The 20,524-nt window shown below is 40.9% G+C and overlaps 1 protein-coding gene across 7 annotated transcripts in view; it reads right to left on the reverse strand.

The window, feature by feature from the left end:
• Positions 1 to 5,792: 5,792 nt before the first annotated feature.
• DCDC1 (doublecortin domain containing 1) overlaps positions 5,793 to 20,524 on the reverse strand; it is a 604,418-nt gene continuing 589,686 nt past the window's right edge. For all 7 annotated transcript variants that reach the window (XM_075927782.1, XM_075927784.1, XM_075927785.1 and 4 more), the window contains 3 exons: positions 20,317 to 20,426; positions 13,881 to 13,943; positions 5,793 to 6,417 (listed from right to left, as the gene is read on the reverse strand). In XM_075927782.1, the coding sequence (XP_075783897.1) occupies positions 13,881 to 13,943; positions 20,317 to 20,426 (173 nt within the window). In that variant the 3' untranslated portion in view covers positions 5,793 to 6,417. The remainder of the gene's footprint in view (positions 6,418 to 13,880; positions 13,944 to 20,316; positions 20,427 to 20,524) is intronic.

Raw genomic sequence — 20,524 nt, forward strand, 5'->3', positions numbered from 1 at the left:
GGGTTGGAATATGGATTAGACACATGGTTCAAAACTCTGGTTCTTTTGTCAGTGACAAAAATTCCACTGATTTCAGTGAAGCCAAGATTTCACCCACAGTATAGTTCAAGATTTGGGTTCAAGGTTAGGGTTTGGATACAATGACTTGTATCCTCGTGTGACTGTCAGAGTCTGAGATTTCCACCACCTGAGGAAGAAATAAAAATGTAAGTAATTTTGCAGGATTCTGATAAAATCTAAACTAGAAAATAGGCTCCTAACCATGGGCGCCATTGGAGGGACGGGGGAGGCTAGACGACAGCAGCCCCCCCTCTTGATTTCCTACTGTAGCAGGATACTATCTCCTGTCTCCCCTCTCTAGCTGGGAATGAGAGGAACACAGGTAGTTTTATTTACTCCTCTCCAGTGTTCCCTGTAAGCTGCATGGCTGCGCAGCTGTTTTCTGAGTCCTACTCAGAGATTCAGAGCTCCTGCCCAAGCAGAGAGCTCAGTAGACCGGCAGGGCATGGGGCATATGGCTAAGCAGCAGCTAAACAAGCTAGCTGCATGTTTGAATTGAGTTCCCAGAGCTAGAGCAGGTAAGCAGGGGTAGAGATAATGAGAGAGTAATGAGATGGTGGAGTCAGAGTGGAATCGAGTTGAGTTTAGTTGAACAGAATTGAATTTGAAGAGTCCTGTCTGCGTAACGCGAGAGAGGCAGAAACCCAGCATTGTCAACTCTTGGGGCCGGGAAGGGGAGGTAAGGAGCTGACTGCATGGGATTGGTGGAGGAAAGTTTACAGAGGTGTTAATGGCTTAAGGTAATAAAGAAAAAGAATCTTTTAACAGAATTTTTTTGGAGTGTTGTAGATATCTAAAACTCTGATCTTAATGATTCTTCTAAATTCTGTGTTACTAATTAATACATGGTAAATTGTATTGCATTAAGGCCAGATCTTGCTATCTGGTAGAGTTCTGTCTCTTATGAGTCAGAAGTAGCAAGCTAGTTTTGTGATGCTAGTTTTGTAGGATGAAGCCTTATTGCAAGCTCTTAGAAATGTGCATCTGTCTACAAACCCTGAAGCCATGTGTCATGGGCAGTTGGTGCAGTGGGAGCTGGGAGAGGCATGCCCTCTGCCCCCACCTACAGCACTGTCCCCTTCGCTGAGGACCTGCCCCCACCACAAAGAGGGGAGGAGGAGGAGCAGCAGCGCCCCCCACTACAGCGAGGGGAGGAGTGTGTGCACGTGCCCCAGCATCTCCAGAGCAGCGGCAAGGGAGGCAGCAGCAGCCTTAGCCTGCCCAAGCCTCCCCAGCCAGGGAGCAGCGAGGAGGGAGGAGGCCTCCAGAACACAGATATCTTACATAGCAGCCTGAATGCTTACCAAAAATTATAAAAGTAAATCATTTGCAACACCATACCAGTTAGAATGCCACACACATAGCTAAATTTTGCTCTCATAATTACTTGTGAATCCCCCCCCCCCTTTTTTTGGCAGAGAAACGCATATAACTCATGTACTGAACCAGGCTTTACTTAGTTTTGGAAATGTGGCTTTGGCATGGAAATGTGAGAATCTGCAATCATGGAAAGAAAACACTAGTATGACAGCCAGCCTCCCTGCCCCCGGAAGCAGCAGAAAAGGAGGTGGCGGCATGGCCTGAGCTGCCCCAGACCATGGGGAGGGCAGGCACTGGGGGCAGCAACACTCCGCCCCCAGAACGTTTACATCAGGGCTGTGTCTAGACTGCCCAGTTTTTCCGGAAAATCAGCCGCTTTTCCGGAAAAACTTGCCAGCTGTCTACACTGGCCTCTTGAATTTCCGCAAAAGCACTGACTTCCTACTGTAAGAAATCAGTGCTTCTTGCAGAAATACTATTCTGCTCCCGTTCAGGCAAAAGTCCCTTTTGCGCAAATCTTTTGTGCTAAAGGGCCAGTGTAGACAGCTCAGATTTGTTTTTCGCAAAAAAGCTCCGGTCGCGAAAATGGCGATCGGGGCTTTTTTGCGGAAAAGCGCGTCTAGATTGGCACGGACGTTTTTCTGCAAAAAGTGCTTTTGCGGAAAAGCGTCCGTGCCAATCTAGATGCTCTGTTCTGAAAATGCTTTTAACGGAAAACTTTTCTGTTAAAAGCATTTCCGGAAAATCATGCCAATCTAGACGCAGCCCAGGTGTTCTGGGGGCAGAGTATATCAGGGCCAGGCTGGCAGTTTGGGAAGGCACAGCCTTCACCGGCCTAAGCTACCGGACTCCCATGCCAAGTGTTAACCTGACGCCCATGCCATGTGTTTATTTGTTCTGGGGCTTCTACTCTTTCTGTTGGTGAGAACACACAAGGGGAAAGTTTCAAACCAGGAGAACTTTTATCTGTTGTATCTGTTTTAGTTTTTATCTGTTTTTATAGCATAGATCCTAAAAATTCCCCAGAGAAACTGTATAAGCCTTACTGAATGCCTCGTACTCTCCTTTCTAGTGTCAGTAAATATTGTATTAGTTATGCTCTCCTTGCAAATATTATTTCTAGTGGAATCATAAATCTGTTTAGCATCTTAAAGCTGAGCTATGTATTGATGATATGCATTTTGGTGTGTTTACTAGCTTGAGCTGTTAGAAAGGATGATGATACATGTACTCCAAGGGTATTCTTAATTTTCTTTTTTATTTGATTTCATATTAAATATCGTACACAGTGCTCCTTGTTAACTATTCCTTCTGTTAATATATTTTCATATATGCGGATTGTTTAAAATATATAGACTGTTTAAAATATATATATACTTTTTGTTTGTATTGGTGGTGCACATCCATACATTACCTCAATGTTGGTGTTTCACATAACAAATTTCAACCAGCCCAAGGAAAGAAAATGTTAAGAGGGAACACTGCTCTTCTTCCCTCCTCCAATTTGCCCACTGAAGTGAAAGAAATGCAGGTTCATCAAGCAGAACAAAAGGACAGTCTGGTGGGTGGAGGGTGCAGGAGCAGGCTTGAGTTTCGGGGTCTTAAGATCCACAATAGGAGATGGACGTTTATGTGTCTTGGTAATTTTAGCCTGTGAATGTGAAGCATCACAACATCTGGATATCAATAAGGCCAATGACAATTTTGCCAAGATGAGCCCACGGTGTTATCCATTGCTTTAGTTTATATCTGGAATGTTGTTTGTTTTACAGTAATTTATTTACTTTTAAACATTCTTGGAAGACACTACCTCATTCCTCTCTTCACAATTTGGACCATAAGACATTTAAAAATAACAGTAATTGCAAGGCTAAGCAGATTTTATTTATGTCTACTGAACACAGTGTACAAACTATCAAACTTGTATTAAGGTTCTAAAACTGACACCTGAAGATTTGTGATTAGAACAAACAGCAAAATATTTCCAAATTTAAAAATTAACTTAAAATATGGCTTTAATTGGTATTTGTTATATATTTTGTTCTTTATATAACAATTAGAAATGCTGTTCCTGTCAGTTAATTTCTGATCACCTGAAAAAAACCTAGGAATTTTCAGATGCCTAAGTAGCCTCTGGAATGGAATCATGGTTTAAGCCCCTCCCCGCCCAAACCTGAAATGGCGCCGCTGCTCCTAAGTGAAAATAAAGATGAAGGGGCAAATTTGATCCCCCAGACTTTGATGAGATTTGCAGTAAAGTTTCAGTTTTGGCCTAATTCTAATAAGAGTTTTTACCTTTGCATATGCTGTCTTTCAAATATGAAGCTGGATCATAGTTACACTTTCATGGGCTTAAAGTGTGAAAGAATAAAGCCACCTAGGGTACATCTACACAGCAACATTATTTCACAATAACTAGTGTTATTTTGAAATAACTTAGTCCGCATCTACACAGTAAGCAGTTACTTCAAAATAATGTCGAAATACTGTCAAGCTGGAGGACTTCTTACTCCAACTCCTGTAACATTTATTGTACAAGGAATAAAGGAAGTTGGAGGAAGAGTGCTGTATTTCAAAATAAGTGCTGTGTAGATGCTCCCAATTTTGAAATAAGCTACCTACCCTATGTGAACACAGATATCTTACATAGCAGCCTGAATGCTTACTAAAAATTATAAAAGTAAATCATTTGCACCATCATACCAGTTAGAATGCAACACACATGGCTAAATTTTGCTCTCATAATTACTTGTGAATCTCTCCCTCCCCCCTCTTCTTTTTTGGCAGAGAAACACATATAACCCACGTACTGAATCAGGCTTTACTTAGTTTTGGAAATGTGGCTTTGGCATGGAAATGTAAGAAGCTGCAATCATGGAAAGAAAACACTAGTGTGCTAGCAGAGGGTTAATAGATGCAGAAGGGTCCTGAATACTGGCCCTAAAACAGATGCTTTAACAGCAGAGATGATCTGGAGGGAAGAGAGAGAAGTCTAAAGAGGAACCTGAAAAAAAGAACCTTGAATACCTGGAAGAGAGCATAAGAAACCTAATCCTGGGAAACAGCCAACCAAATTGATTAAAAGTCTGAGTGATATATATTTGATTTTTATGAGAAGGTTTACAGTAATAGTATAGTTGCCTTTGTAACATCAGCTGAAGCTCTGCCCCTATATCTGTAATTAGAAAGGTTTTTTTTATGCATGATGATGGACAATTTTTATAAGACTACTGAATTTTATTTTGCAACTATCTAAGCAGAATACTTTTAAATCCTTATCACACATCCCTGATGAACTTTAATCTTTAGTTAACTTAGTACAAGAAAGACAATAATGTGTTGAAATAGGAGCAGAGTTATCTCAGTGAACGCTAGTAACATTGTCATCTGTTATATAGTACAAAAGTAGTAGAAATTACACTTGCTCAGACAGAAATACACAGCAAACTAATCCATATTTATCAAGCCTGACCGATGATCATCACTGAAAAAGATCTAGACATCTACAGTAAGGATGTATCTAAACAGCACCCTAAAACTCAAAATAAGATACACAATTTGAGCTATGCAAATTGCGTATCTTATTTCAAATCTATTTCGAAATAGTTTATACAGCGCCAAAGTTTGAAATAATGCACTATTTCGAGCCATCGCTTATCCCTCGTGCAAAGAGGTTTACCAGGATGGTGAAATAGCATGCCTGTTATTTCAAAAAATATTTTGAAATAATGGGCAGCTTGTGTAGACATGGGGTAGCTATTTCGGGATATCTTTGGTATCCCCAAATAGTCGTGCAGTGTAGTGTATCCTCAGTGTCTGCCTATGTAGTTACTGTGATCTGCATACCACAAATCTGTCTTAATCTCCACCTGTCTCATAGCTAGATCCTCTACTCCCAAAAGGCCAAAGCAGTAGTTTGTTGGCTTTAGCTGAAAAGGACAGTATAAAGCTACAATAAATGACTATACAACAGCAAGGAATATTAATATAGGTTGTTACCCAATATCCACAGAAGTCAATGGAAAGTCTAACATTGACTTCAGTTAATGTTGTAGCGTGCTCTTAATTAAGTTTCTGTCTTCTGGTAATAACAATTTCCCACTGTTTGCTGAGTAATTAATTTTCTCTTTGGTGTACAATGTGCCTGCTTCAGGTGAAGGGTTTTGTGTGTGTAAGTTCAACATTAGCCACTTTTCCACCTAATAAAGATTTTCTTCCCAAAATAACGAGTCTTTTGTGCATTCAAAATGTGTCTGCAGAAACACAACAAGCAAATCTGATCGCATAGCTCATACAGTAGCACATTCAAAGAACTTGGGATGCCTGTGAAGATTATGGTGTGTAAAATGTTATGCCAGCCACTTTTTTTCCTGCTGTTCATTTCTGCAAGGAACCAATACAGAAGCTTCAGAACACAGTTTATTTTTGTATCATTCCTAATAAAAAATAGACTTTAGAACACTACAAATAGGTATCTTTAGAAACAAGTTTAATTTTGATTCTTAATCAATTAAATGTAAATTACTTCACCTATATTTCTATGCTAAATCTATTTTTCCTACTGAGGACTGCTCTCCAAATTACATATATGTATTTTAGAATAGATACCTGCAACTATTTCCTTCAAACACAAGAACATCACAGACAGCCTTTGCAAGAACAGTTTTTGAAAATTCATTCTAATTATCCAGTCCCTCAACATTGTGGATTAATTCTGAAAGCCACAATACTTAATTATTTATTTAGATCTGGAGCACATATTACCATGCACTTTCAGAAAGCAGTTACTGCACATGCATGCAGAAGCAGGTAACTGATTTCCCCAGATCTGTGCATTGATACAAGAGGCCAGCATGATGTCATCCGAATGCAGTGTTTCTGAAATGCATTTTATGTCACACACCAAATTAATTGTGCAGAAGAGGACACCAGTGGATTCCAGTCAACATGAAAGAAATAACGATAATTTGCTGATGACATTTTTCACCATTCTTCTGCAGTAATTTGTTTACTCACAGCCAGAGCAATTCCTCCCTTCTGGGAAAAAATAAAAGAGAAATTCAGTAAAACTTGTAATTAAATTAAAAGATTTTTTGAATGGGTATATTAAATATGATAATGTGTTTAAAATTTATAGAGGCAGTCTCTTTAAGGTCTAATGTGAGTTATGAAATCTAATTTTGTTTTCATAGCTCTGTGATAAAATTTTATCAATGTTATAAAAAGAGTCCTTACTAAGAATGACCGGAAATCTGAACTACCTGGTCATGCAATAAAAACACATTCTTCTACTGCAAAGTGTCAGACAAGCAAGGTTTAGCTGAAAATTGATCAATAAGTCTTCCTTTTACACTTGAGTGCATTCACTTTTTCTTCATAGTATAATAGGTTTTTTAATGTTTTTTCCATTAACATCAGACTTTACTGTTAGCAAGAAAAAGGCAGACATAAAAAAAGAGACAGAAACAGTCAGGAAAAACTTTAGTGATCTTTAATGATATGGTGCTATAACTTAAAAATGGCTTTTGTTGTTCTTAAAAAAAAGTGTCAACTTAAAAACCATGGGCTTCTTCCTACAGTGCAAACTGACAGTAAAAATCAGCTTGAGCTGCGATCTTGGGGTTTTCCTTATGTTGGGAAATCGCTTACTCTTGGTCTACACTAGGGGATACATTCAAATTAAGATATGCAACTTCAGCTACGTTAATCGCGTAGTGTGCATTGAAGTATCTTAACTCGAATTTTGGCACTGTCCACGCTGCGGGAAGTTGAAGGGAGCACACTCTCTCTTCAACTTCCCTTGCTCCTCGTAGAAGCAGAACTACTGGCATCTCAATTTGAATTAGCATGTCTTCACTAGACACACTAATTCAAGTTCCAGAAGATCAACTGCAGCTGCTTCGATCTTATCTGTAGAGGGGATCTGGCCTTAGTGGCCTAGAGTCTGAGAGTGTGTGCTAAGCTGTATTTCTTATATTGGATGCAGGAGACTATTCCGTGTTTCTAAAACTGAATGGGCTTTTAGTTAAAGAATTATTTACAAATATTCTGCAATTGCAGCTAGAATTTTAGCTCTATATACATAGACTGGTCTTCTGCACTATCCCCCCCTGAAACCTGTGTAAGTTCCTTCACATTCAATGCAGGTTGTATCTAGTTGGACCACTAATTTTTTTGTTAGTGGGGCAGAGACAGCAAAACAAAAAAATTGCTGATAAAAAGCTGCTTGATTTTGAGAACTGTTAACTAATGTTCACAAATTTAATTTTTTCTCTAAATTTCTCTTTTTTGACACTGAACACTACCATTTCCAAATGATGAAGAGTCCCATAAATTTCCTGGGCTTAGTCTTACTGTCTGTGAGTTTGGCCCTATGACAATGAACTGGTATGTGGGGTATTTTCTGTTCTTTTTTAACATTATTGTAAGTAGGAGTTAATCTAGGATTTTTGAGGACAAGAACTTAATTGCTCTTCGTGGTTTGCCTATATGTGACATCACTAGTCAAAAAAGCAACAGCCCATGGTGCTTACAGACAGATGTCAAATGAATCAAAATGGTGACATAAACTTTAATCCCTGATATATGAAACAGGAAATGTATATACTAAGGGACTGATTCATTATTATGAAACATTCAGCTCTATCTTGGGAGGGTCACTGTAATTTGTTTGGTTTGTCTGGCTAGGCGAAAGTGTGTGCTAATTTGTAAATAGCTCTTCCATTGGCTATTCCCAAATGTGTGCCAGAGATGAACCGCTGACCCTTTTGATTTTAATTTCCTTCTATTATAGGCCTACCTTTTCCCTACACTTTTCATAGTTTAATGCAGAAAAATGAAAGGTTTGCCTTTCTCCTGCATATTCAATTGAAGTATTTTGTTTATTAAAATTCATAATCTCATATTAGTATGATTTTTTAAAAGCTTTGCTTCAACATTTTTCAATACAATAGTTTACCTGTGACTAGAAGAATGCATGTACTTATCATGGGAAGAGTTTTATGGCTTTCAGGAATAGAGATGGAATGCTCAGTCTATATCAACACCAAACATAATGCACTCTTCCTTAGCATTTGTGCGTTAGTTTTTGTATTTCTTACAAGGGCCAACATTTTTAAAAGGTACTTGTTGAATAACATTATTTTTTAAGAAACAAAATACCTTTATGAATTTAGCTCTTTCAGGAGAAGAAACAAACAAACAAACAAAAAAAAAAGATTCATAAGCACATATTTATTGTGTGAGCTGGGAAATAGAAGGGGTTTGAAGAGTCAGATCCCTCACCATACTACAGCATATTTGCATCACCAAAGTGATTATAAATCTGCCTTAAATGTGCAGCAGGCACACAAATCTTGAATCTAATTCGTTCCTCTCTGTCTGGCATACAACTTGCAGTGGTCACAAGGAGGTATAGCTTGTGATCCCTGGCCAGTGTGATTGTCCATATGAACCTTTACAAGCCAGTGCAAGTTAAGCATACCTCTGGGGTTTCTTTAAATTGCACTCAGTGCTGAACTGGCTCCTGGAAGTCCAGGAGGATAAAGGAAACACCATGAGACTCTAAACAACTTTTGCCCCTCACCTCAGGTGTGCCAACCAGCTTAGTATCGGGAACAGAGCAGTTCCTTTAGAATAAGTCTGCTTTAAAAGACACACATAGAAATAATAAGAAAAGAGGAAAGGAAAAGAAAGAGGCCCATTCTAAGGGAAAGTGGCTTGTGTTGTCTATCACTCTGGATGGAGAAATATACATATTTCCATTAAATCCATATAGAATGCTAATTCAAGTTGACTTTAACATGCTACAGAAACTATGTAGATTGCATGACCTCTTGAAAAGGCAGATTTTTATCACCAGTTGAAGGCAGTTGTATGAAAATTGGAGAAAACCCTACTGGGACTATCTTGATGTGTTTTAATCCTAATTGCAAAGTATATGCATTTAACGCAAAACAAAGTGGCATAGCTACTTTTTTCAGTTCTGCTTCTTCTGGGGAGATGGTAATTTTACAGTACAGGCAGTCCCCAGGTTACGTACAAGATAGGGACTATAGGTTTGTTCTTAAGTTGAATTTGCATGTAAGTCGGAACTGGCTCCAGATTCAGCCGCTGCTGAAACTGATCAGCGGCTGACTACAGGAAGCCTTAGGCAGAGTTGCTCTGCCCCCGGCTTCCTGGAATCAGCCGCTGATCAGTTTCAACAGCGGCTGAATCTGGACTCCTGGGACAGAACAGCTGGGGCACTGCTGGGTAGGTCCCCACAGGACCAACCCGGTAGCACCCCAGCTGCTCTACCCCAGGCGTCCTGCAACAAAAGCCTGGTCTGCTGCGGGGGGGGGGGGGGGGGGGCACTAGCTGTGCCCCCTCCTCCCCCAGCAGACCAGGGAGACCCGAGCAAAGCCGTGGAGGCGCGGAGGTCCCGCCGCCTCTGCGGCTTTGCTCCTGTCTCCCTGCTGTGCTGGGGAGTCCCCCCCCAGCACAGCAGGGAGACCCAAGCAAAGCCGCACAGGCGGCGGGACCCCGCTGCCCGGGCGGCGGGGTCCCCCGCCTCTGCCTCTTTGCTCCTGTAGGGAGACAGGAGCAAAGCCGCAGAGGCGGGGGACCCCGCCGCCTGTGCGGCTTTGCTCGGGTCTCCCTGCTGTGCTGGGGGGGTCTCCCCAGCACAGCAGGGAGACAGGAGCAAAGCTGCAGAGGCGGGGGACCCCACCGCCTGTGCAGCTTTGCTCCGGGGCAAAGGAGCAAAGCTGCACAGGCAGCGGGGTCCGCCGCCTGTGCAGCTTTGCTCGGGTCTCCCTGCTGTGCTAGGGAGTCCCCCCCAGCACACCAGGGAGACCCGGAGCAGCTTTTCTCGCCCCGGCAGACGCGGTGGTGGGACTGCTGCGCTCTGGGCGGTCCCGCCGCCCGTGAGCTCCGGGGCGAGAAAAGCCCCGTTCGTAAGTGCGGATCCGACGTAAGTCGGATCTGCGTAAGTCGGGGACTGCCTGTACATTCATAAGGGGATTATAATTTTAAAGTTATCTTAATTTTAGAAAGGCTAAATGATCCTCCAAAACTGCAGAGAGGCTTCCTCTTTACTTTCTTCATTCTTCATTATCCTAAACAAGGACTTTTCTCTCAGACCTCTTTCCCTTCCCTCACTTTCCTCCTGTCTTTCCCCTTCCACCAATGGGCTACTGGGCTACTGAATTTTGCTTTCAGTTTATTTAAGCTTATAAATTTGTACAGATGTAAGAGAGTGCCACATTTGGCCCCTCTCATTTTTTTCCATAGGTAGGTCCTTTTGGCCCGTTTGACCAAGATTCCTGAATTCTGACTAAGCTAAACTATCATATCAGGAAACAACCTCTCTTTACCCATAATCTTGTAGGAGGTGTACTTGTTTGTGGATTCAGAAAAAATGGATCTCCTAAGAAACACAGAAACTAGGGCACAAATGCTAAGAATGAGTACAGTATATTTGGTGTTTATGTAGAGCATCCCATAAAGTTCTAATAGTTATGAAACCAGAGAGAAGACTCATAGACAGCAAAAGGTTGTTATTCAGTAGTTACAGGTAATAATTACTGATCTACTAAGTTTATCAAATTGGTCCTAAATAGAAACAAGCTATTTCTAATAAAATAAGAATACCCACAAAATTTCACTCAAAACACAAAGTGAGGATAAATATCTTTGAGGTTCTAAGAAGTCTATTTTATTTTTACGTTAAAAACAATTATGTGCCTTGTTACTACTTTGTTTTGGTCAAAGGGTTTAAGATATATTTAATATAGCCAAAAACGACTAGGGTGCTAGGTAATAGGATACAGAGATTTTAACAACAGGGGTTTGGGTCCAAACTGACTAAAATAAAAGCGATTAAGCTCACCAGATGAGGATTTGGTGACCTATATGAAATTAGTTATTTATCTCATTCCAGTTACTCAATGGCAGTAACTATATATAAAAAAATACCATCAACACAATTATTATTAAACAGCATTCTTGTTAGCCTTAGCAGAGATTCATGAATTGAATTGGCAAGTAGCCTGAACTAATCCCTTCCCGGCCTCCTCTTTCTCCATTTTGTTTATTAAGACCCTGATTCAAAACCCACTAAAATTACCAAAAAGACTCCCAAAACTTTGGATTGTAAACTTGTTAGGAAACAGACTGTTCTCTCACTGCAACTACATACAATGCAGTTTCTATGTCACCCAAGGAACAACTCCTTCAAGTCAGTAATAATTATATTTTAAGATTTAGGTTGGAAACACATGGTCCTTCTATTTCATCCTATAGAATTTGGGAGTTTGGACTGAATTGTGTGGTACTGTATGCAGCATCACAGACAGAAATAAAGTATGTTAGTTTTAGCTGTACCAAATCTGGGTACACTTAATAGAGCTAGTCAAAATTTAATGTCATATTTTTGATATTCCTCTGAACATTTCAAAGATTTTCATCAAAATGTTTCATATTTTTTGATCAGCTCAGATATCTAATATTTGCACCAGCATTCATTACTAGCGCAAAATTGATACTATATCTTTGGTACCACATCTTCTTGGTGTTTTGTTCTACTCTCTGACTGCAGTTGCTGCTTCTATCATTTATAGTTGTTCAGTAGTCCTGTGCTCTGCTGAGCTAGAATTACAGCCAATGGCGCCTCCTAGTCATTACTGTTGGGAACTGATGTCTCAGAAATGACTGACTCATCCCAGGAAGAGACAAGTGATTTAGTGGGACCATCAGCAATTTATATAAATAAATAATGTACATGAAAACAGTAACAATGTGAGGAAGGACATAGAGTAGAAGAGGAAGAATAATAAGTCACGTAAAAAGAAGGGAGGTGGAAATGTGAAAAGAAAGAGCTAGTCAAATAAAAGGCATATTTAAACTCTTCATTTCTAACATTTACTTCAAATGCAGTGCTGTCCGGTTAAATCAACATTACATAGTATAATGTTCAGCATTTTCTCTATGTACCAATGACAGTTGGAAGCAGTTAAGAGGCTAAACTTTATTCATTATTTCTTAAGTAATTTAATTCTACAATCATCTTTCAAAAGATTTTTATCGAGTCTTTGAAAGAAAAGATAAGTAAAAATTCTGACGACTTTTTAATGCTTTACCCTTTTTCTTGTAGGTGTGGTCACTCTAGCTTTTTCATTTTTCGATCTTTGAAGAAGAATCTATATATGTCTTTTAAATCTTTTCCGGTCACCTAATACAGTATTTTGACCAATTTCAGAGCTTAATAATGATGAACAAAGGAAAGATTATTGCTGAAAGGGATAGGATCAAATTCTATTTCTTTCTTAAAGAAACAACTTGGAACCAATTTTCCTTTTTGCCAAAGGTTTCTTTCTTGTATTTTTAATGCAACACCAATGGAATGCTAACAATATCAACTATGTTAACACACTACTGTTTTTTGTAATGTTTACCAGTTTTGCTTGAGCTGTTGCACCAATTATTCATACCATAGTTGTATACCTTCTGGTCAACAGCCATCAACACTAGAGATATACAAATGACTGACACCCCAAAACCACAACCCACCCTTCCGCAGAGAAAACTGAATAAAACTTGAGCATGTCTGAGATACATTCAGTCTAAGGCAGGAGAGTAGCTCATTCCCTGTTTGTAAAGTGGTCACCAATTTTGTTCAGTCAATGTGAAGCCCCATTGTTGTTTTCCTTTTTCCTAATTGCATAATAGACATAGCCATTACAGCCCCATTTCACCTTCTTCATAACACTATTATCAGCTCATGCCACTTGTTGGTAACACACTTACACCTTGATTTGACAAAGCACTTAAGCACATGCTTAAGTTCCAGTTAAGTCATGCTCATTAGCTGGGACTACTTACAAACTCATGCTTAAGTGCTTTCCTGTATAAATGCTTCAGTCAGCATAGGGCAAATCACCCCATTTCTCCGAGCCAAAATACCAGAAGCGGGTGCTAGGGAGTTTAAGGTGTGTGTGTGTGGGGGGGGAAAAGGTTTGAAATAATCGGCCTCCAAGCACTGATGTATTGGAAGTAGACGCGGCATTGATACTACTGAAGCTCTACAACTTTGGTGCTGCTTTGCCTTATCTTCATGGGATGCTACAGATGTTGATGGACTTGCCAGTTATTGTACTTCCCTCATCCCTACTCACCTCTATACCTCTCCATCAAACTTTGCTTTGAGGAAGATGCTAAAAACAGCTCTAGCACTGAAGGCTATGCATAAGCTCAGGACATTTTTCCTGCCCAGTGCTTACAGAGAACTGACTCTGCTGCTCCTGCGGCCTTCCACAGCTATTGGAAAAGAGGGAAGATTTCTCCCAGTGCACCCTATGTGATGCCCTTCCGGAATTCAGAAAAGAGCAACTAGTAGCAAAGACTCAGCCAAAAATATATAAAACATTTGTCAGTGGCTTAGTTAATTACATTGAACGCTCTATCCACAGGCTGCTGGGTAGCCTTTGCTGGCTTCAACTTAAAATGTCTAAATAGCTTACCTAGTTGTTGAGATGGTAATGAGCACTGTTAGTAAGAGCCAGAAGTGAACCAGGAGTTTTGGCCTAAATTAGAAAATTATAGTCACCATTAATATGTTGGGAAGTTATTAAGCGCTTTCATATTCTCAATCAAGGCATTGTCCATAACATGTAAAATCATTAGAAACCACAAATTAACTAATATTTCAAGTAAAATATACATTTACAGATTAAAAAAGGAATGTTTTCATAACCAAAAGATATTCCTTCTGTGTAACGATATATACTGATGTGTTACTTTTAGAAAAGATTTAAGGAATAGACTAATCCCCCTTATAAATAATCACATCGACTCTATAAATTCACATTGGGGGAACAATGACTCTTTAAACTATGAGTAACTTTTGCACCCATTTACAGTACTGTACTGTAAATAAGGATTAACACTATTGATGTCAATGGAATTACAGAATTACAACCATGTAAAATAAGGTAAGAATTAGGTTCTTTAAGTAAGAATTAAGTAAGATAAGAATTAGGTTCCAGATTTTTTTCTATTTTTATACACACGAATGAGGACATTTTAATTAATTGTAAAGCTGAGACAGACATATATGATACATGAAAAAGTTAGAGAAATATTTATAGATCACTTGGCTTCAAATCTTCAGGTTGAACACTGAACAGTAGGCAGGGTGTTTCTTTTTACCTTGAAAACACCTTGCAAGTGAACACTTCGGGGCTACCAAGTCCTCATGTTAATTATGGATAAGAAAACTGTTTAGACAAGTAAAGCATGAGATATGCAGGCAAACAAGGTGCTCTTGAGGATATACTGTACAGTCTGGTCACTGGTCTGTCACTGCTCATTTATACTGGTTCATCTTAATGTTTCTGTAGCAGCAGGAAATATACTTTTCAGAGAAAACTGTAAGGTTCAGAGATGTTGATACCATCCTAGCTTAATAATAAAATGGTTCTTGTTCATACAAAAATATTGAAATCTGATTTGCAGTCAATGTGGAGATGATTTAAACTGATAAAAACAAAACCCAGACACTACCAGGTTTATTAAAAATGTGGAGGGCTAGAATATATCTGACATAATCATATAGTCAGGTAGCAATATGGGAGCCAATTATTACTAGATGGACCACCTAAGTGTCAAACAAATGGAACATTTCCCTAATTAAAAATAGCAAACATTTGGAAGAACGATTTACAATTTCTTTACAATTTACAATTGACAAGCACTGACAACAGTGACTATGAACTGCTGTAACTAACTTTGGGTGAGTCTGCTCATTTATTAAAGTCATTTATTCAAAGTGATTTTACATTATCCTTTTGGCTAATTTGTGTATTCTGCTTAGATTATATTGTTTAAAGTGACAAATATTAAATTTCACCATATGATCTTGGGGACATTGTAGAGCTGGGCACAAAACTTACCTATTTAAAAAAAAAACACATTACAGCCAGGCCCTAAGATACAACCAGATTTGCTCAATCCCACAGACAGAGACAAACACCTACAGGATCACTATCAAGCATTCTTAAAACTTAAATACCCACCCAGGGAAGTGAAGAAACAGATTGACAGAGCCAGACGAGTAACCAGGCATCGGCTTCTTCCGATAGGCCCAACACACAAAATAACAGAACCCCACTAGTCACTACCTACAGCCCCTAATGTAAACCCCTCCAGCTCATCATTATCAATCTACAGCCTATACTGGAAAATGATTCCTCACTCTCACAGGCCGTGGGCGACAGGCCAATTCACACCTACAGACAATCCCCTCACATGAAACAAACTCTTTCCAGAAACCACACATCACACCTCAAACATACTCACCCAGGAACCCACCGCTGCAATCAACTCCAGCGTCAACTATGTCCACACATCTACACAAGCAACATCATCACAGGACCAAACCACATAAGCCACCCTAACAGATGCTCATACAACTGCACATCCACTAACATGATCTGTGCCATCAAGTGCCAGCAAAGCTCCTCTGCCGTATGTACTGGTCACACTGGACAGTCTCTATGACAAAGAATCAATGGACACAAATCAGATATTTGAATGGTAACATACAGAAACCTGTTGGGGAACATTTTAACTTGCCCAGGCACTCATTAATGGATTTAAAGGTGATTATTCTATTACAAAGTAATTTCAGGAATCAACCGGAACTGGCCTTCATATACAGATTTGAAACTATCATTCATGGCTTGAATAAAGACATGAACTGGATGGACCGTTACATTCAACACCCAAATGACATCAAAAGCTAAGTATCGGACACTTATAGCCTACTCTATTAGCCTCATTTAGCATGGATATTTTAACTGAGGATTTTTTCCCTCCCCCTTTTCCCTTCTTTTTCTGCTTTGTGTTTGAACCTCTGTGGCTCTTGCACCATATTTGTCATCTGAAGAAGTGGGTTGTGCTCACTAAAGTTCAATATACTATATATATTTTTGGTTAGTCTCTAAGGGTATGTCTACACTACAGCACTAATTCGAACTAACTTAATTCGAATTAGTTAATTCGAACTAAGCTAATTCGAATTAGTGCATCTAGACCTAAAAACTAGTTCGAATTAGCATTTTGCTAATTCGAACTAGCATGTCCACACTGAGTGGACCCTGAACTGAGGTTAAGGATGGCCGGAAGCAGTGCCGGCAGGGCATCAGAGTAGGACTTAGCAGAGTGGAGCTGCTGTCTCAGGTTAGTCGAGGGCTGTGCTTAAAGGGACCCGACTCCCACCCCGGACAGACAGTTCTCAGGGGTTCTCCTCTTGCAAAGCAGTCCTGGCTTGGAGTACCCTGAGTGCCCACACTCGGCACATCACAGCACTCGGCCATCAGCCCGGCTACACTTGCCTCAGGCTGCCATCCGGGGGGGGGGGTCAATTGGGTGGCTGCAGGAAAGCTTCCACCCCGAGGAGCCCGCAGAGCCACGCCAGTCCTCCCCATTGGGGGCTCATACCCCATTCCTCCCTCACCCCCTTCCACTTACCCCTCCCTAGCCCCCCTTGCTGATTTACAAAATAAAGGACACGTGTGTTCATTGAACAAAACTCGGGGAGACTGGGAAAAGGAGGTGGGAGAGGGGAAGAGAGAGGGTGGGAGAGGGTAGGGCAACTAAAATGATCAGGGGTTTGGAACAGGTCCCATATGAAGAGAGGCTAAGGAGACTGGGACTTTTCAGCTTAGAAAAGAGGAGACTGAGGGGGGATATGATAGAGGTCTATAAAAGTACGAGTGGTATGGAGAGGGTGCATAAAGAAAAGTTCTTCATTAGTTCCCATAATAGAAGGACTAGAGGACACTAAATGAAATGAATGTTCAGAAAGTTCTTCTTCACAAAGCAAATAGTCAACCTGTGGAACTCCTTGCTGCAGGAGTTAGTGAAGGATAGAACTAGAACAGAGTTTAAAGAGAAGTGAGATAAAGACATGGAGGTTGGGTTCATGGAGTGCTATTAGCCAGGGGGTAGAAATGGTGTCCCTGGCCTCTGTTTGTGGGAGGCTGGAGATGGATGGAACGAGACAAATGGCTTGGTCATTGTTTCGGTCCATCCCCTCCAGGATCCCTAGTGTGGGCCATTGTCGGCAGACAGGCTACTGGGCTAGATGGACCTTTGGTCTGACCCAGTACGGCCATTGTAAGCTCAGGGCTCAGGGTCGGGGGTCTCAGTGGACCACCCTGATTTTCATGCACACCTGCTCCTGGGTGGCCAGGCTGGCAGCTATCCTGCCCTCGACGGCCACTTTCCTGTGCCTAGTGCGGAGGTCGTGGATGAGGTCCACAATGTCCGCACTAGACCAGGCGGCCGCCCGCCTCTTGCAGACCTGGGCAGGCTCCCGGGAATTGCCAGCCTGGTCTTGGGAAGAGGCAGAGGGCTGGGTGGCAGCGGGTGGCTGGCTCGAGCTGTGCCAGGTGCAGGGTCTGCTGGCTGGGTGCTGGGAGGCTTGCACCTGGCATGGGCACCGTAGCCAGCCCGTGCCCCTTTAAGGGCTCCGGGGCCGGGAGGGGGGCAGAAGAGTTTCCCTGGTGGTGCCCAGAGTGGCCACCAGGGAAAGCTGGGGAGTTCTAGCCTCCCACTAGTTCGAATTAAGTGGCTACACAGCCCTTAATTCAAACTAGTTAATTCGAACTAGGCATTAGTCCTCGTAGAATGAGGTTTGCCTAGTTGGAATTAAACGCACCGCTAGTTCGAATTAAGTTCGAACTAGCGGTTTGCATGTGTAGCGCCTATCAAAGTTAATTTGAACTAACGTCTGTTAGTTCGAATTAACTTTGTAGTGTAGACTTACCTTCAGGTGTTATAGGGACATTGTTGTTTTTTATTTTTTTATTTACAGACTAATACGGCTACCCTGCTGAGACTTCCCTATTTTTGTTTCATTAATATTGACAATTAATTGATGATTCCTTTAAGGTTCTGCAAATTTAACTCAAAATAATGTTTTACCGAGGTTTTACTACAGCAAAACAGGTATTCCCATGAGTTGTATTTTCTGCAGAAAATGACTTTTCTTTTCATAGAAAACAGAAAATAAAATCTGAGGTGAATCAACATATGGGTGTTTTCAGCATAGACTGGATTTTCTTTCTGAAAATAAGAGAGGAGAGCAATGAAGAACTATTGCTAATGATGTTTTGACTGGCCCAAGAGCACTATTCTTAATTGATTAGGATCCTGTATTATCACATTTCAGGGTAAAAAAAAAAATTATAAAGACAAGAATTAGCCCAGTAAAATTCAAATTCTTATGCAGTTGCAATTTCATATCTGGTTTTGAGAATTCAGCTGCCAAATCCCTCTATACATTTATTTAAATTGTTTCTTTGATTCCTTTTTCTCTGATTGAAGGAAAAACAGCCTGCATCCAATTATAATTAAAATATTAAAAGCTGCTATGGAAAAGCAGTTAGTAGCTAACCATAGGCCTTATGATCTCTCCCGGTATAAATAATGTCAGGGGAATCCTTAATTATGCTCAGCATAGTCAGTCTTATGAACTTCCCACTAAAGGCCATATGTGAGTACTTAGAACTGGGTGTGATAGGGAAAATTAATGCGGCGTTCAGCTGAAGTGGGCTCTTTCATTTTCATGGAGCTGAATCAGTGTTATTGAGGTTAGTCACACAGAAACTACTTGGCAAAACTCTAGTAAAATGGGGTTTTGGCTGATTTCAGGCCCTGGAAGAAATGATCAGGACAAGTGTTCTTTGTAATGTTTTGTGCTCTTGAGAGGAATGAATTTTCTTATGTCCACCCACATGAAGGGGATATACGACACATTACGATCATATCCGTGCACATAACAACATTTGTGTGATGGGAATGGGATCAATTGATTCTGGGGAGGGGGGCAACTCAGGCTGTGGCAAAGAATGTGAAGGAGTGTGCAGGAGTGTGAAGGCTGTGGCTGGGCAGGTAGGCTCTAGGGTGGGGCTAGGCATAAGAGGTTTGGTGCGTGTGGGGGTGCGGGCTCCAGATTTGGGGAGGGGCTTAGCGATGGAGGTTAGTGTGCAGGAGGGGTACAAGTTCTAGGCTGGGATTTAGGGTGCAGGAGGGGTACAGGCTCTGGGGTGGGGATATGAAGCTGGGGATGAGGGCTTTGGGGTACAGCAGGGTGCTCAGGGAGGGAGGCTCAAGGTAGGGCAAGAGGTTGTGGCTTGAGCTTACCTGGGCAGCTCCCTGCTGGGGATGACAAGGAGGAGTCCCTTTGTCCCAGCCATGGCAGCTCTGTACTGGGGCCGGCAGGAAGGGGCACCCCTGCCATCTCCTGCAGCTTTGGGGATTGGGGAGAGATACCTCTCCTCACTGCAGCCCTGAGTCACTGTGTGGGGCTTAACAGAAAGCTGCTCAGCCACACAGCTTAGGGAGAACTTAGGTCAGGACTATATTTGTAAAGGTAACATTTGACATATAATCACCCCAATAATTTTTATGGGAACTATTAGTTTTCAAGAAGTGGAAAAGTAGAAAACAATTCTTTAATAAGAGAAGGGATTTCTCACTATTAGTGACACTAAATCGATTTTATGATGAAAAGTCATTGCAATGTACTAAATTTCATTGATATTATTTACACTTTCATTAATGAATTCCTACTTGAAAGGGTGGAATAAGATCCTCCGGAAAAGAGCTTATTTTCCAGAGGATCGCGTCCAGACTGGCGCTTTTTTCCAGCTTATCCTCAAGCCGGAAAAAAGCGGCAGCCATGTTAATGGAAATGCCGCGGGGGATATTTAAATCCCCCGCGGATTTGCCTATTCCAAAGTGCTACATTTGCATCCCTATTACGGAATAGGGGCCAATGTAGACACAGCCTATGTGCCATAATGATAAAGTGGCTTTAAAGAATGTATTTATAACTGTACAGCATTTACAGCCTTAGTGAAACATGATTACATGTTTGTACAATACAACCTGTCCTTTAAGTTTCTCAGAAGGAGAGACAACAATATTTGTCGCATCTGGACCTTGCTGCTTTCGGATTCTGGCATAAATAGCTCTAACTTCCACCTGATGCTTGATGGCTGTGAAAAACATTTTAGAAAACAAATTATTAAAATTCTACTTTCAAAAATGTATTACAAAGATGTAGAAAACAGCTAGGGTTGATACTTATGATACT

Source organism: Pelodiscus sinensis, chromosome 4 (assembly GCF_049634645.1).
Source record: "Pelodiscus sinensis isolate JC-2024 chromosome 4, ASM4963464v1, whole genome shotgun sequence".
Taxonomy (NCBI): domain Eukaryota; kingdom Metazoa; phylum Chordata; order Testudines; family Trionychidae; genus Pelodiscus; species Pelodiscus sinensis.